General features: G+C 38.8%; 1 protein-coding gene across 14 annotated transcripts in view; it reads right to left on the bottom strand.

The window, feature by feature from the left end:
* Positions 1–17,855, bottom strand: part of FLT1 (fms related receptor tyrosine kinase 1) — a 195,012-nt gene that overhangs the window by 120,185 nt on the left and 56,972 nt on the right. For 13 of the 14 annotated variants that reach the window (XR_010150625.1, XR_010150626.1, XM_009426791.4 and 10 more), the window contains 7 exons: positions 17,714–17,838; positions 13,553–13,715; positions 13,314–13,450; positions 10,636–10,810; positions 9,550–9,667; positions 7,250–7,419; positions 6,657–6,816 (listed from right to left, as the gene is read on the bottom strand). Coding sequence is in view for 12 of the 14 variants with exons in the window: in XM_009426791.4 (XP_009425066.1) it covers positions 6,657–6,816; positions 7,250–7,419; positions 9,550–9,667; positions 10,636–10,810; positions 13,314–13,450; positions 13,553–13,715; positions 17,714–17,838 (1,048 nt within the window). In the remaining 2 variants the exon portion in view is untranslated. The other variant, XM_054665147.2, reaches the window with a different exon arrangement.

The raw sequence follows: 17,855 nt of genomic DNA on the forward strand, positions 1-17,855 counted from the left end.
AATGTGATCAATATTAAAACATGAGGTATGTGACCGTATTTCCAAAAGAAGAGGTCTTAAATTATAGCTTCCCTCAGACATCTGACCTACATTTTGCCCCCAGGAAATGTTGACTTTTTCAATTTTTATATTGTTAAAACTTTCATTGTGTAGGTGGAAAATAAAATATGGGACATAAAACTGTTACAGCATAAAAATAATAGACATTCATGTTGGCAGTCAATTAAATTTGGGTCTTTGAGTACATTTCTAATTAACTACCATTAACAATTGTCTTGTTTCTGTCCTGTTAATTTTACATACCCCACTGATGCGCCAAACTATGTTTCCCCCAAATGATCTATCCCTAACACATCCCTAATGACTCAGGCCCTCCTTTCTTTGCCAATTTGCTGACGTAAACAATAGAGAAATGCAATTAGGCAAGCCCCTCTCGGAAGCCCTTCTCAGAGTTCCTAGATGCCTCTGCTTTTCTCTGATATTGTAGGCCACCCCACCCCCCATCCCCGGATGGAAGGCAGTAAACCACCCTTACTCTTAGAGTGGTCAGCTTTCTCTTGACACCATCCACCCCACCCCCCCATAGTACTCTACTGCTGGTGCACACGAAGAGGGTTTCAGACATGAGATGTCACATTGTCATTGAGAATGGCGGGAAACATTATTTTCTAGTTAACTTCTAAAGCATGTAACTATTTTAGACTCCAGTCCTGACCTACTTTAGAGTTTTGCAAGCGGTTCCTTGAGAGTCCACGTATGTCTATTAGATTTTTCTTAGAAAACCCCCCATTTTATCTAAGAAAGCCAAAAGAATAATGTTCTCCCTCAACCTTCCATGAGTTGAGAACCCAACATTTTTCACACCCTGAAGGGACTCATCTGCAAAAGACCAAATAAAGCAGGCAAAGCTTTAGAGCTAACTGGGCAGAGAATGAGAATGCCTTCATTTGTTTGGGCTGGATCGAGGCTGGCAAGGTGGTCCAGGTTGGCACTGCGGAAAATACGGCTTGGCCCCAATGGTGGAGGAGCTGCTGCACTTTTTTTTTTCCTTACTGGGCCCTTATTAACATTATAATCACAGAGTCAGTTTTGTATCACAGAGTTTGTACCTCCATTTAAGACTTTTCTGACAGCCATTCTACTTTCATAAGTTGAAATTTTCTGTTAATTTGTTACCAATCCTCAGAGTTAATGGTCAAATTGCCTTACAGTTTATAAGAAACAGAAGGGAAATATCAGTGTGCAAACACTGGGAAATACTTTCAAGCCCTTTTGAAGGAAGAAAATATAATTTACAGTGATTTTCTAAATTAACTCATTCATAGCTGTGTATGGTAGGAAAGGGGAAGCACGACCATTGCCATTTACAGAAGGGGAAATAGAAACACAGATTAAAGAACTGGCCAAGGTCACACAGAAGTCAGGGACTGTGCCAAGAATAGAACTTGCTTCCTTGATTCCCAATTCTCTATCCTTGGGAGGATGTAGTAGATATTTTACAGATACATATATAGATCCAATAAGTAATCACCAAATATGTTTAATCTTGTATAATGCAAACATAAATGCTAAAGACAAGTGGCATTACCTTTATGTTTTACACATGGTTGGTGCCTAATAAATATTTGTGTGATGAGCAGATGGTTGACAGTATATTTAGATTGAATATCAGTGACATGCCAAGTTGCTTTGTAAGATGTCAGCAATATTAATGCAATGTAGACAGAAATGTTTCTCTACATATTTTGACTAGTTATCACAGATAGCTTATAAAGAAAACAAGATTTTTCACAAAGAACCCGATGTTACCTAAGTTTTTTTTCCATGAGAGGGGAATAACTTAGTATGTGGTACAACTCTGTCTATTATAATCAATCATGTTACTTCTTCCTTTGAAACTATGATTTGTGATAATTAGATAGGGAGAGAGAATTAAACTGGACTGTGATCTAAAGAATGTGTGCTCTCAAAACAAAACTGCAGTAATCAAAGGCTGCAGGCATTGAACCTCCCTAGAATAAAGACCCAAACACATTCAACATTTTAGAAACAGATCTTTGTTTTAGAAAGAAGAAAAGACAATCCAGAAACAACCAGGTGGACTCTAGACACCCATGGAGGAGGTGATCAGAGCTCATGAGAGTACCAGGAAGGAGATCAGCAGAAGCCCCCCACCATCCCGTTTGCGGGGAACAGATGAGCGCAAAGACCCATTCAGGCCACACAATTGTCCAGTCAGCTACCCGAGGGTCTCCTTGGTATTCAAGCACACGTAAAGAAAAGTAGACTTTCAACATCTTAGATTCTTCCTGAGAAAACAGTGATCTGCAGCACAAACTGATTATGCCAAGACTGTCCTTGCCCTATCCTCTCCTGGGTTCCTGAAATCCACCCTTTCCATTCCACAGAGAAGGTCCCCTTCCCTCCAGTCCTGTATTATTATTGTTCCTTTAGAAACCAACCAACCTCCTTGCCATGGACAATCTTATCTAAATAGTATCTCCTGTGAGGCTGCATCAGTACTCTGGCAGAGTTCATGGAGGACTGTAAGATCAAACGGAGCTCAGTCCTTGGGGGGTTTACTCGTACTACTTAGTTGTTCAAAATGCAGGCGGAACGTGAAGTTCTAGAAATTGAAAGTGGACTGGCTGAGCAGGCATCAGCTCCCCCACATGCCCAGTCAGCCCACCCCAGCCTCAGCCAACCCACAGGGCAGAACCACTTCCTCTCATGACAGGAAACCAATGAATGGGGCAGGCCACACGAACTGGGAGAATTACTTCATTCCCTCATGACACCCTTCCATTTACTCTTCCTTTTACTTTTGTCTAACTCTTCTGTAGTTCCTTAATTTTTCTTCTTCTGAAAAGTCATATTTTCCTGAATTCCACAGCCACCCTCCACCCCAGACCTACTAAATTACTATTTTTAAAGCACAACAAAACTGCATTTTACATTCCATAATTTGCATTCATTTCTTAGAAATGTTTGGCAAAACTGCTCACTGTTGTCAAACTAGCTCTATAGTAGGCAGAAATATCCTTTAAGTTCATTAAAGGTTCTCAGGTCTTATTTAAAGAAATGTACCCCAATGCTAGCAATGATTACAACCTTGCAAATCTGTGGTGCTCTGTAACTTTCTAAATACATTACCTCATTCGATCCTCATAGTCTCTCTATGAAGTGTATATCATTATCTTTACTTTATATGAGCAGAGGCTGCAAGCTATAGACATGTGGAAGGCACTATATGCTTAACATCCTTATGATGCTCTCTGGCTTTTTGCTCAGACTCATGGGAGCAGGTTTAGGAATATCTATTTAGAAGTCTACCTGTTGGCTGAGGATGAGAAAAATAAAATATTCCACCTTATTCAGTGTTGATAACTTATTTTGGTGTTATTAATATTCAAAAGAGATATCACAGTTTTATTATCACTTTTCTTTTCTTTCTTTTTCTTTTTTTTCTGAAGCGGAGTTTCACTCTTGTTGCCGAGGCTGGAGTGCAGTGGTGCGATCTCAGCTCATTGCAACCTCCACCTCCCAGGTTCAAGCAATTGTCCCTGAGTAGCTGAAATTATAGGTGCCTGCCACCACTCCTGGCTAATTTTTGTATTTTAAGTAGCGGCGGGGTTTCATTATGTTGCCCAGGCTGGTCTCAAACTCCCGACCTCAGGTGATCCTCCTGCCTTGGCCTCCCAAGGTGTTGGGATTACAGGTATGAGCCACTGCACCTGGCCCCACTTTCCTTTTTTTAATTAAAAAAAAAACTAAAAAGGGAAAGATTCTGCTTTATTTCTTCTTGGTTCATTACCTGTATGAGTTTAAAAGTAATCATCCTTTCCCTCCTCTCTTTTATTCCTAATGTTTTATAAGAACAAATTCTAGGCAAAACGAAAGCCACAATATTACTCAGTCAAAACTTAGCTCGCTTTCATAACATATTTTACTACTTTTTTTTTAAAGGGTGACATTTTTAGTTGAACTGTCGGTAGTTATAATAACTTAACATATTTACATATTTATTAGACTCTAAGATACTAAATAGTTTGAGTTAGGTCTGAACCTCTTTCTATAGTAGATACATTAACTGTCTGGCCATATTAAACCAATTAATAGTTTTGAGCTCCTTAAACAAGTACATTCTGTCCTCAAACTAAGCGAATGCTTTGGCCGTGGATATATATAGATACGCCCTTTCACTAGAGCCTAAAATTTAAATGCCAGGAATTATTCTACGTATTTGAGAGTAATGTGCATATATTAGTCACCCAATCTCTTTTGATGATCATGTATAGACACCAGTATGCAAATATGTTACCATATAACTCAAAATAAGTGCAATGGAGCATTTCTTACTCATGTGTTACTAAAATTCCTGTCTACAACTGAATCTAAGTTAGTCTAAGTGTATATAAATATGTTTATATAAAGACATACTTGAGAACTTTTGGTAATTAAAGAGGGCTTCATTTATCTATAAATTTTGGCTTCATCTCTCTGAGAGGGTGAAAGAGTGGTTCTGTTTATTTTCTGGTGTACAAAGTTTCTACATATATTTCTGAAACACCTCTAAGTTAACTGTACTGATTTAACCACCAAGCACCAAATCTGGGCCTCACACAGGTAGGCTACTCAATTAGTACCTGCTGACTAATGTACATCGAGCTGTCATTCTTGTACATCAAAGATGTGTACGTTTTTGGCAGATAATTTCAAGCAGCAACGTATTAAAGAAATAAAGCATATGCAACCTTAAACTTCCATTTCTGATCAGTCTTGTAAGTAGTGAAAAAAAATGCCTTGAACAGAGAATAATTCAAATGGCCAACAAACATTTAAGGTAATGCTCTGAGTCTTGAGACCATTCTGAAAGGAATAAGACATGTTTTCAGGCCTTGGCAAACTTATTCCATCACACAGAAGAGAGATCCCTTACACCACAAAGAAATTGGAAAGAAAGCTAATGTTTACAAAGTTCCATTCGAGGTGGCCTCATTCCCCAAACCATATTTTATTAGCATCACTTAAACCCAAATTTATAATATTATGTTCTATCACCATAATTGTTATTTTCTAACATAGTTACTAGTTCTAATCCTAGATAGAATAGAAATTTTAGATTTAATATTGCCAAAATAAAATTTAAATATATTTAGAAAAGGCTCTGTTATTCCAGAAAAATTCAACTCTACACTTTTATCCGAATCTAATAGCTTCAATTATTTAGTTTTTTTTATTTATTTGCATGTTAGGTTGGCACATATGTCAAGACCCTAAAGGGATGGGTCCATAAATATTGATGCATACCCCAAATTTGCAAAATAGTATAGAATTTCAGTAGATCTCACTGTCTTATGTGTTAAACATTCACAGTGGTAAAGAAGATATTTAAGATTTGTAAGTCTTCTCCATTTCTATTCTTAGAAAATGACAGTCAAATGAGAAATCATATGTGTGGAAAACAGCTACTTCCCAGGAATTCCATAGCTCACCAGTAACTTTCCACTCTGAGAGTAATACACCCTAAGCAAAACGATTTGGAATTGTGGGAAGAATCTAGAAAATCAAATAGCCACTTCTATCTGTTTATGTTAGGATTATGCTTTGTTTACTTTTCCTATCAATCTTTTTTTTTTTTTTTTTTGAATAACAATCCTCCTGAACACTCTGCAAGTGGAGTTAAAAGTAATAAGGAAAATAGTTTGGCATAATGATAATCCTTGGGCAGTTTCAATAATATCTTATTGTTGCACCTATCAAGTCTATTCCTGTTCTTCAAATTAGCTCCCATAAACTATCCTTAGTATCATCCCTCTAGACTAAACAAAAAGAGGAAAAAGCAAACAAGGCTCAGTCATCAACAGGATGCAAGGAAATGCTGCACAATTAGCAGAGGGTAAGGATGTATTCATTTAGCAAATATACACTAAGTATCTACTGTGTGCCAGCCTTGGCCCAGCCTAAAGACACAAGGGTGCTCTCAATCAGCTCTTAGCTTAGAGAGAGACAAACCTTTGCGCATCGAGTGATGTAACAAGGGCGTGAACAAAGTGCTGTTCATACTGAGGGGGAAGAAGTGATTCTGAATGAGGCAGTGAGGAGAGTTCACAGAGAAGGTGATGTAAGAGCTGAGCCATGGGGTTTGATAAATAAAGCCCTCTTAGGAGGCAGGCAATGGGTGGAGGTGCATTTCAGACAGATGGAAGAGCAAAGCCCAAAAGTAGGAAACATAGTGATCACTGGTGTTGGGAAGAACTTGGATCATAACCAAAGAATACAAAATGAAAAATGGGAACGCTAATGCAACTGACATAGTGGTATTGCCAAAGTCTAGGGATCTTCAGTTGAGAAACAGGAGACCAGAGTTCCAACCTGAGCTCATGTCACAGCTCATGGGAGGACCTTAGTTTTGTGCTTGTGCTTCTAAAACTGTAAACTAGAGAGAAAAATTATGAAATTGTTAGCCAGTGATAGGGTATATTCAGTAAGAAAGAAGAGTAGCTATTGCCCACCTTTTTCCAAGGCAGGGAGAGCCTTTGCCTCAAATATACGGTACATCCCACATGCAGATTCCCATCTGCGTCCATTAAAAAATCTTAATTCCAGGTGTCAAAAAGTATTTGAAAGTTAGTAAAAAAACTGACTGTCCCTACCTTGCTTCGGAATGATTATGGTTACAGGGGTGCCAGAACCACTTGATTGTAGGTTGAGGGATACCATATGCAGTACAAGTCAGGATTTGTCTGCTGCCCAGTGGGTAGAGAGCTGGGTCTGGAAACGATGACACGGCCTTTTCGTAAATCTGGGGTTTCACTGGAAAGGAGATGAAGAACGGGACAGAAGTCAAGAGCAGTTCTAATGACTTTCTCCTGGGCCACACATGAAGGACCACATTCTCACTGGCTTTGATGTCAGGGAAACAAACAAGAAACAAAAAAACAAATAAACCCTCCTATTTGTCAAGAAAATGCAGATTTTTAAAAGTAGTAGCAGGGTTTTGAGATTATTAATAATTTGATTCCATGGTATGTACATTGTGATTACAGTGATAAAAGATCATGCCGCCTATGGAATACAACAAACAAACACGAGATTGTTAAGATGGGAACTTAACGTTAAGTGTTTTTTCAAATGATTATTTGAAATTTTGCTATCTTTGATGTTGTTACGCTGATTTTTGAATTCATAAATGTTCACTAATTTGTTGCCTACCAGAACCAGAAGAAAGTATGAACAGCAAACTTACCATTGACAATTAGAGTGGCAGTGAGGTTTTTAAACACATTTGACTGTTTTATGCTCAGCAAGATTGTATAATTCCCTGCATCCTCTTCAGTTACGTCCTTGATAATTAACGAGTAGCCACGAGTCAAATAGCGAGCAGATTTCTCAGTCGCAGGTAACCCATCTTTTAACCTGTGGTTAAAAACATGATCAGTAAGTCATTTCACACGGCCTCTCAATATCACTTTGATACACGGTCATTGAAGTTTTTGAGCTCAAGTTGACCAATTTCAAACCTTTGATCATCAGTGTTGATTTTTAAAATGTAGGCATTAACTTTTGAGTAAAGGCATATATGATTTTTAGACTGGGTAACACTTCATATTTATTGGCAAGGAAGAAGAAATAAAGCGAGCGAAGATAGAAAAGCAGTAGCTTAGTGTGCCCACAGGCATACTGGTGGCCACTGTGACTTAAGTATTAACCCAGAAGCAGGGGCTCTGATTCCATCCGAGATGTTTTTCAGAGTTTTCCACGAGGCTCCATCAGCAGTATAAGGGCCATTGTAAGTCAGATCAAGTAGATCACTTCTCCAGATAAAAATAAAAATAGACTTTTCTATTGTGGTCTCATGTGGAGTTCTTATTAGTTTTATAAATGGTCACACCAGTTGTCCCTTTCATAAACTAGAGTGAAATCAAGACTATCAAGATTTTTCCTCTGAGGAAGAACAGTTAAGGCACAGAAAAAAAAAAAAAACAGAAAGCATAAACTTAAAGAAATTTAAAAAACGTATTAAATACTGAATCGATGCATTGATATCACTCTATTGCACACAGAACTGAGAGTCAGAGGCCTGGGTGCTTGACCTGGCTCTGCTACTCACTGCAGGCTGCTGCAAACATGACTAACCAGTTTGGGCTCCAATTTTCTCAAATTTTCTAGAGGTTCTCAAAGTTTCCTTATAACTCTAAAATTCTATGATTTCATTAAAATGCATGGTTCTTTAAATAGGCAGTTTTAGTCTATTAGGAGTTTCTTGTGTTCTGTATAAAGGTTTAATATTGGGAACTTAGTTCATTATCATGCATGATTATAAAGTCCTACAAACAAATTCCCATTACTAGTGTGTCTCAGATCCAAAGTAATTAAAATGAGGATGCTACACTTTGTGATTACAAATATTGTCTTGGTATTACTTTAAATTATTTCCTACAACAAGTCAGCATTTTTGACAGTGGATTGAATTTTTTTTTTAATACCCTTGCTACTTAGTTACTGAAGAAATCAACACTAACAGATGAGCGTGCCCTCAGACACTGGAAGAGTGAATGTACCTCCTGGAGTCATCAGATTACTATTCAATTTACTATTAAACCTAAAAATTTACTACTAAACGTTTTTGATATTCTGAAGCAAAAAAGATCATTTTTCTACTGCAATGGCATGAAGACATAGCACAAAGTTAAAATTTTCTCTTTAATTCCCTATTAAGTATTTGAGGGAACTGCAAACAAACACTGCCCTCATACGACATTGAAAGCCAAATCAGCTCTGGTTAGGGAGATTCTAAAATGGTGCCACATCCCTATTGTATGGATTGTTTTGCTAATCAGTTTTGTACTATACCCTTTGTTTAAAATGTAATGACTTGAGCCAAAGATATTGGCATTTAACAGTAATTTTGTAAAATGATTGCAGATCATAAACAGATTACATTGTTTTACATCAGGTGTTGTACTAGTGTTTTAAAAAACAGCTGCTGAAGGAGGTTTTGAATATGTATCTTTCTAGCCAAAAAAAACTTAATTAGTTCAAATAGGCCCCATCGTCCCCCTCTTCAAATGAGTAAGTCTTGTCTCTATTAATGTTTGTTTAATTTTAAAACAAGACTGGAACTTTCAACCCAGCTGTATATAAAAGAATTATTTTCAGCATTCTCATTACAAGAGCCCACTTCTTCAGGGTTAATAGAGCATGTTACATATTCAAAATGCTTCCTAGTCATTGCTCAACACATCCCATTCAAAGAATGTTGACATCATAGGAAGGTTTAGAGATGCAGAAAGTTAGCCACAGTAAGAGACTAGACTGAAGTGAGCACTCAAACAAACCTCATTTCTCGCTTACCTTGCTACATTATTTCCTTTTCCCCAGCCCTTCTCACCTCCACCACCCAAGAATCTACAGAGTTCTGAGCTCTCTGGGGCTGTCTGAGAAACGTCTCTTGGTATTTTGTCAGGAATTCGAGTCATTAGGCTCTTGCAGCTTCCCACTTACAAAGCATGTCTTAAACTGTTATGGAAATAAGGATGGTCCTACCATACAACTTCCGGCGAGGGAAATGCCTTCACTTTCATAGAGAGCCGGTAAGATCGCTTGCCAGCTACTGTTTCAAGCACCTGCTGTTTTCGATGTTTCACAGTGATGAATGCTTTATCTTTGAAAGGAGAAGTGATAAATACATTAGAAAAGAATAATTTCCATAAACAAAACCTTAGGGCCTCATTCAGGGAGGGTGTAATCAATGAGTAAATAAACAGAGCTGAATTATGATACAGCCTATCAATGAGCCCAAATGTTGATCATGAATAGGATACTTTAAAAGCACTGTAATTGGTGAACGCCTTTCAAATCAAATGGTATCACGTCCTAGCAACATAAAACAGTGGCAGAGCAACAGAAAGTGAAACACCTTAAATATCTCTATCACAATAACAAAGAAGTGGGAAGATATTTCTAAAAATCTACCTGGCCACTATAAGCAAGGTGAGAAAAAGTTGCTCTGTACACCCTAAAACAACCAATTTGATATCAAAAATCAACTGCAGAAAGACAAAAGGAAATAAAGGCTACTGATAGAATTGTTCCATAGTTTCTGTCCTCCACATTGTTTCCTTTTCAGCAATGGAAATAAGGTCATTAAGCATTTTCTTTATAGAATTTGCATACTGAAATTAAGCAACAGCATTAGGATTCCTTGAGAGTAAAAGCAGGGATAAAATAGCATTAATTCTAAATGATTTAGCATACCATATTTTTATTTCTCTAATTCATGGTAGTACCTGAGAAATTTTTCTTAGATAATAAAGATAAAACTCATCATCTTTTTCTGTTTTGTTTATACAGAACACTAAGAATTTCATAAATATATTAGGTTCTAACCGAATTATTAGCCATAATAAACATCTAAAGAAAGGACTCTCTGTTCAATTCAAAAGTATTAAATGTAAAGAGTACTTAATGTGGTTTGCTTTTTGACAGGGGGAGGAGGGAACCATGGCCAAGCTGTATTCATTCATGATAATGTAACTCTTGGCCAACAGAAAACTGACTTATTTAGAGAACACAGACATCTACAATGATTAGAAAGCGTAGCATGAGTTGGCAACGCTGAACTATGCTTACCATATATATGCACTGAGGTGTTAACAGATTTGAATGATGGTCCACTCCTTACACGACAAGTATAAAGTCCTTTGTCTTCGTTCTGCATTTTGTCAATAGTAAGAACACTGTAGAATATGTTGGCATGGGAATTGCTTTGGTTAATTCGTCGCCTTACGGAGGCTCTCTTATTTTTCTAGAAAGAAAATGTATAACAAATGTAGCAGGAGTGAGTGTTCATGCTTAAAGTTATATAGGATCTTAACATTTCTTAGATCATTACTTCGACAACAGCTTCTGTTTTATACTAAGAATCATGTCAAATCCACCTAGAGCATAATGTTTGGAAACTACATCTGTGTCTAGAGGTGCTTCAAAATGTAGCATAGCAGGATTTATTTAGCACTTAATTTTCTTCAAATACACTTTCACATATACTGTCTCAATTGTTTGTCCCAACAACCTAATGAGATTGGCAGGCTGACTGCCCTTTTACTGATGAAAAAACTGAAGGAAGTGATACCCTGGCCCAAGTTGGCTAGGAACTGAAGTTGTTTGAGCATAAATCTAGTGTCCTTCCTCTGGCACACACACCTCTCTACACAGTAACCTGTTCCCTAGGCATAGATATCGCACACAAACGTGGACAATCATAAGCCTTAGTTAGTGTCTGGCTTAATGACAGTGCTTCTCTCACCAAATCACCATGTGAGTTTCCTTTTTTGTCCCTACGAGATACGAAGGAAAATATAATGAGTCTTGGCTGTACTTACTAAGGTGGAATAATCCTACAGTTTCATTATTTCACTATTTGAACAGTGCTTGCCCATGTCGGCTAAATCACAGTAAATGGATCTTTAACCAAGACTTGGAAGGTGCTGTCCCAGGTTTGTCTCAGAGAAGATCAAGAATTAGCCTTAGGCTCTGCAATCTGACCTGGCCACAATGACAGTCCTGCTCACTGTTTTGAGAAGACAAGATCACATTGCCTTCTCCTTTTTTTTTAAGCACTATATTTTATAACTAATAAGTTATTTCCACCTCTCAATCCTTCCCCATAGTCATAGGGGGCGGAGGGGAGGAGCATGGAAAAATGTCTTTGGGAGCTGTCCAGAACTGATTTTTGGGTCTTGAGCTTAGTTCTCCTCTGTGCCACTTTTAATACACTTCTACCCACCTGTCCTTTTACTTCCCCATTGGAACAGACAGACACATGTTGAGGCCATTTTCTTCATTCTCAGCAATAACCAGAGAGAAAAGTCAATTGCCACTATCAAAAGTCAGAGAACTAGTCCCCTAACATAACAGACCGAGGGAGCTTTCTGCAGCTCTATTTATACAGGTACTACTTCCTTTGCCAAGCTGAGTAACACTGGTATTGCTTCTGACTTGGGAAAGAACTCATCCTGTGTTTTAGAATTGCTTCACCCAGTACTGCAGCCACCAGCCACGTGTGGCTATTAAAATTAAATGAAATCAAAAATTCATTTCCTCAGTCACACTAGTCACATTTCAAGTGCTCATCTGCCATATGTGGCTAGTGGCACAGTACTGGAGCACAAATACAGGATATTTCCATCACAGAAAGTTCTGTTGGACAGTGCTGTTTTAGAAGATTATTAGCATTTAATAGATGTGTTGTAGATACTCTTACTTACAGTAGCAATGCTAGCAGGATAAAAGTTTCTTCCCTCTTGGCACTTACGGAGAATATTTGATTTCTATTAAAACCCAGAAAATATTGCTACAAGCCATAGCATTTTTATTTAAATGAAACAATACCACTCCTAGAGAATAGTTTATGACTGATAAGTCCTTAATGTGTCCCTACAGGGCACTCGTTACACGTTTTTGTTGCTAAGTTATTCCATTTCCATGGCGAGAAATGTCGATGAAAAACAACACTAGCTTGAGGCTGATGCATTAATCTTTCATACATAATTTAATCATAAATTGACTTTGTAATTGGGCAATCTGAACGACATAACAAATGATTGTACTTGAGATATGCCGCATAAATCATGCTGACACACAAGAAATGGGGGCTAGAACTACTGTCAAAATTTCCGTAACAGTTTATCATAGTTTCCCCATCTATACATTTTTAAAACAATTATTGTTTGCAAGGATGTTCGATTTGAATAAGGGAACCCAACGCAGGCTTCATTCTTCTCATTTTTCTGAAGGACAGAATTGCTCCCCTGACACTTAACAAATGGAATATTGGATGGCTGGGTTGTAATATCTTTTCCAAACATGCTCCAATCAGGTGCCTGACTGTCTGCCAGTATCTTAAATGAATGCGCTGACAGAGACAGCCTCCTGGAAAGTTGTTGTTGTTGTTACAAAAGGCAGTCCCTGCCTGGCATTTAGTGATAAATTTCTCTCTCATCTCTAAATCCTACAGAGTAGTTTCCAAGAATGAAACAATCCCTTTTCTTCCTAGAATCATGCAATAGAAATACCAGTCTACACTCTTCAAAACAAAACCCTCAGACATCAAAAGACAGTATCTATGCATATCACACTCATGAAATGCCAGGCAAAGAAAGCACTCAAACCAAACCCAAAGCTTCTTTATTGACTAACACTGCCACAGGAGTCAGGATTTTCTGATTTTTCCCGTCTCAAAACCCCTGCGGGATTTCACTTGCTTAAAATACTGTCCTGCAGAAGAAATAGAAAAATGGGTCACTCACTTCATCAGGGTAACTCCAGGTCATTTGAACTCTCGTGTTCAAGGGAGTGGTAGCAGTACAATTGAGGACAAGAGTATGGCCTCTAAGTAATTTGACTGGGCGTGGTGTGCTTATTTGGACATCTATGATTGTATTGGCTGCAAGCATAAGAGAGAAATTTTTTAAAATTAAGATTTCATTACACAGATAAAAATACAGAGCACTTCGGCTTATGTTCATGCCTTTGAAGCATCACTTACTTTGTCGATGTGTGAGATAGTTTGTCTTATACAAATGCCCATTGACTGTTGCTTCACAGGTCAGAAGCCCTATTTCTTTGTACGTTGCATTTGATATGATGAAGCCCTTTCTACTGTCCCAGATTATGCGTTTTCCATCAGGGATCAAAGTGTCAAGTGGAAACTGAAAAGGAAGAGGCATGCATTAACAAGGTCCTATTAGCACTGGTTGGCAATACTGTTTCACCAGCAGTTTGTGAAAACATGATTTTTCATCTAAAATGAAAATAGTAAAACTTTGTAGTTTGCTTATAACAAACTAGGTTAAAAACTCTAGTTTGCGATAATTGGTTCTTGAGTTTTTTTGCATATAGCAAAAGATATTTGCATTATGATAAATTATAGTAATTATGATAATTTACTATCAGCCTTGGCAACAAGTGGCATCTACCCAGGATAGACCTAGTTGTCATGTCAGACTTTCAGTTGGAGCCCATAACTCTTTGGCCTCCGGGAATCTTCATAATAAACTGGTCAGACACTCAATAGACAAACCAATTAAGAGGCCGGGCGTGGTGGCTCACGCCTGTAATTCCAGTACTTTGGGAGGCCGAGGTGGGCGGATCACCTGAGGTTAGCAGTTAGAGACCAGCCTGGCCAACATGGTGAAACCCCGTCTCTACTAGAAATACAAAAATTAGCTGGGCATTGTGGCAGGCGCCTGTAATCCCAGCCTCTCGGGAGGCTGAGGCAGGAGAATCGCTTGAACCCGGGAGGCAGAGGTTGCAGTGAGCTGAGATCACACCATTGCACTCCAGCCTGGGTGATAGAACGAGACTCTGTCTCAAAAACAGAGAGAGAAACCAATTAGCATTTTTTTTCTACTGGGGCTGCCAGACTATTCTCATTTGTTTTCATCATCCAGAGCTTTTAACAAGCCATAGTTTTTCCTCCCATTTTGCATAGTTTACTGAAGAAGTGGCTGTCTTCAAAAGAGTGTAAATAATTCCAGGTCCTCCAAGATTCATAACATTAACTCGGCACTCACTGGGGTTGTCATTCTGAGGATCCTGCTGTGTCACAAGGAAGGCATCAGCTCTGCCTCTGGAAAGGAAACTCCCAGAAGCTGAAGCTGCTGATGGTGAAGGCAGCCTCGGAGGCCAGAGACTCTGCAATGAATGAAGTGCTCTCTAATGCTCAGAAGTATTCCCAAGCACGGTGAGTCCAAACAGAAGAAAATAATCCATGATCTGACTTTCTCCTTATGCCTTCTTCTGACATCAAGAATGTAACATTTAAAGACTACAAGATAAACACTCTGCCTTGGGATTAAACTTTATTTATAAAGGGTCATTGCTCCATAAAGTGGCCCAGCCAAATTCCCCTGATGCCAGGTTGCCAGCCCAATTTCAGTGGTGGTAGACTCCCAACTACCACTATTCCTTATTCCCAGTTGAAAAAGGGGGGAAAAAATCAAATTACCTTCCCCCAACAGATTATAAAGGAAATACCAAACAGCCACAAAGAAGCTCGAAACCTTTTCTATCGCCTTTTAAAAAGTACACCTGGCAACCCTCTCTCTATCCAGTTATCATTTATTTCTATTGCTTGCTGAAGGAGCTGATCTGGATTTGTGATCCTATGGCAGAGATTTCTAGTCCAGAAGCCACTAGTGCCTCTCTTCCAGGGACTATGCCTACGTCGGAATGTATTACCGGTGTTCCTTGGGTTTGAAATTAATTACATCCTGTTTATGAAGAACTGAAAGGAATTAAAGGATTCGCTTTCATGTTTCAGTAAATCAAGGTGCTACCTGTAAACTCAGGAATGCATTCGGTGGGAAAAAAAGAACCTTCTCTTCTAATTTAGTGCAAGCAAAGGAAAAACCCAGAAAAATTTAAGTCAGGGACTGAAATCTATGGTACTTTACAAATAAGTGAAAACAAGCATGTGCTGAATCTAAAAGAAAGGTTTGCTGACAGACGTCCTCAGTACAACTTAAAAATACACTAAAATTTCCTTCAAAGTGTTTCTCTTACTCTCATCTATCCATTACGGCTGCTAGTAGCATTCCATTGACAAAGTAACTTTACGTTTAGCTGACAAGATCTAAAGCAGTCAAAGACTGTAGCCCATCAGCTGTGGCCACCACCGCATGTGTAAGAATGAAGGCAGATGGGCAGGTGGATCTCAGCCTCGAAAGGAAGCCCTGGGCAGCAAGGCCTGTCTGCAGCTGACCATGGCTCCGACAAAGCAGGCATGTGAAAAGGAGAGGGAGGGGACAGAAAATTAGAAGAAAAGGGACAATAAGAGAAATGAAAGGGAAAGATATTAACTTCATGTCAGCAGAAATACGTCATAGGTTAGAATATTTCCAGTATATATGTGCCAAACCAAAATCCCTGTGAAAATTTTACACTTCTCTTTCTCTCTTCTTAAATTGTTCACTCCAGATCTTAGGCAGAAAAAACAGTAAATAGACTCCCACCAGCCCCAGATTTTTATATGGGAACTTTGGAATGCTCCTGATGACCAAACAACCCATCTGCATTAGCGCTCCCATGAAAGAGAACATTTCCCTCTCCATATGGTGTTTTCCATGTTAATCATACAGCAATAATTATCTCAGACTAATGGGAGTAATGCCATGCTATTGAAAACATGACTTGGTAATATACCAAGTACAGTATTGGGTGTTAAACTGTTAAATAATGCTAAAGCTAACCCTTGAATAGGGCTGATCTTGTACTTCGATACTGTTCTAAGTGCTTTCCATATATCACCTGACTTAAGTTTTCTAACAGCAATGTGAGATGGTACTACTGTCATTACCCCCTTCCTCAGATGGGGCGAGTGAGGTGGAGAGAGGTTTGATAACTCATTAGTTTGCCCAGTGACGAGTGCAGTATGTTCAGAGTGCAGGCAATGTGGCACCAGCCTCTGCTCTTAACCACCCTTGTCTTCCTCCTATATGAACTAGACCATTCAAGAAGGATGGCAGGAACACTGAATGAGAAGGCAAGGTATTGGCTCAAATGCCCAGTATGACCTGCAAAGTTCCTGACACTCGGGAAACCAGGGTGTTTTTATCTTGACCAACTGAGGAGTTCGACTCCTCTGGCGTTTCCAGCTCTGCTGTATAATGACTTTCTATTTCCTGGCGATGGCACACAAATGTAATGGAGGCCAAAACCTGTCTCTGATGGACTATGTTGAAGGCCTACGTGAGTAACAACCCAGGAGAGTGAATGCAAGGAAAGAGGATAAGGAGAATCCTCCACCACATTTCAGGACTCAGGGTTGATGGGTGAGACTGAACATCATTCTCTGAACTTTTCCAGCCTAATTGCCACAGCTACCAGCACCAAACACTTCCTGAGTGCCTGCTCTGTGATGCACTGTGCGAGGTGCTGCTCTGGGGCGGACTTGACTTTCTCTCTTAAAGTTCTAAGCTCTCAGAACTTAGCACAGTTTTCCATTTGGGGAGCTTTTATCCAGTTCTGAGTCCTGGTATACTCCTAACTCTTACTGCTGATTAATTAGCTAGAATGTCATAGGTTTAGTTTTTGTCTTTATTAGATTCTACCCTAAATCTTTTACCTTTCCGTATGTACAATTTACAATATAGTATTTTTTGTTTCACGTATGGCCTTCTTTCCTCCCTTTTTTCCCTAAGAGATGAAGTTTGGGTGCTCAGCAGGAGACAGGCCTTTTATCACAAGGAACTTGCCAATTCAAACCAAACGTGCTGGCTCCTTATGCATGAAGCCAGAACATATCAATGCCTGGAGAACTGGGCACCCTGCTGACATTCTGTCTTCTCTGCAGTAATCTGGATAATCCACTCTCTGCAACGTTATTAATTTGTGTAAGCAGCAGAATTGATTTTTCTCACATTTGCACACAGTTGGGTTTGTGGCAATACATAACATTTTTCACGATTTCAGTTCTTTCATTATTCACATCGATTTATGCTTAAGACACTATCATTTTATTCTATTTAACCACATGCATGGACATAACTTCTAGCACTATTCCTTATAGTAAAAGGATGTTACAGGAAAGTCCACTGAGAAGCCCAGGTGTCTGTAAGGAAATTATTCCAGAAAGATAAAATGAGTAAAACTTCATTATGCTTATTTGCAGTGAAAGTATGCTGAGAATAGCGGTGTTCAAATTTACCTTTTTTAAAGTAACAGTGATGTTAGGTGACGTAACCCGGCAGGGAATGACGAGCTCCCTTCCTTCAGTCATGTGTATAATTTCGGGGATTTCACTGTACATCTCTACGAAAGGTCTACCTGTATCTGAATGAGAAGAAAAT

This window comes from Pan troglodytes, chromosome 14, assembly GCF_028858775.2.
Source record: "Pan troglodytes isolate AG18354 chromosome 14, NHGRI_mPanTro3-v2.0_pri, whole genome shotgun sequence".
NCBI classification, from domain to species: Eukaryota; Metazoa; Chordata; class Mammalia; order Primates; family Hominidae; genus Pan; species Pan troglodytes.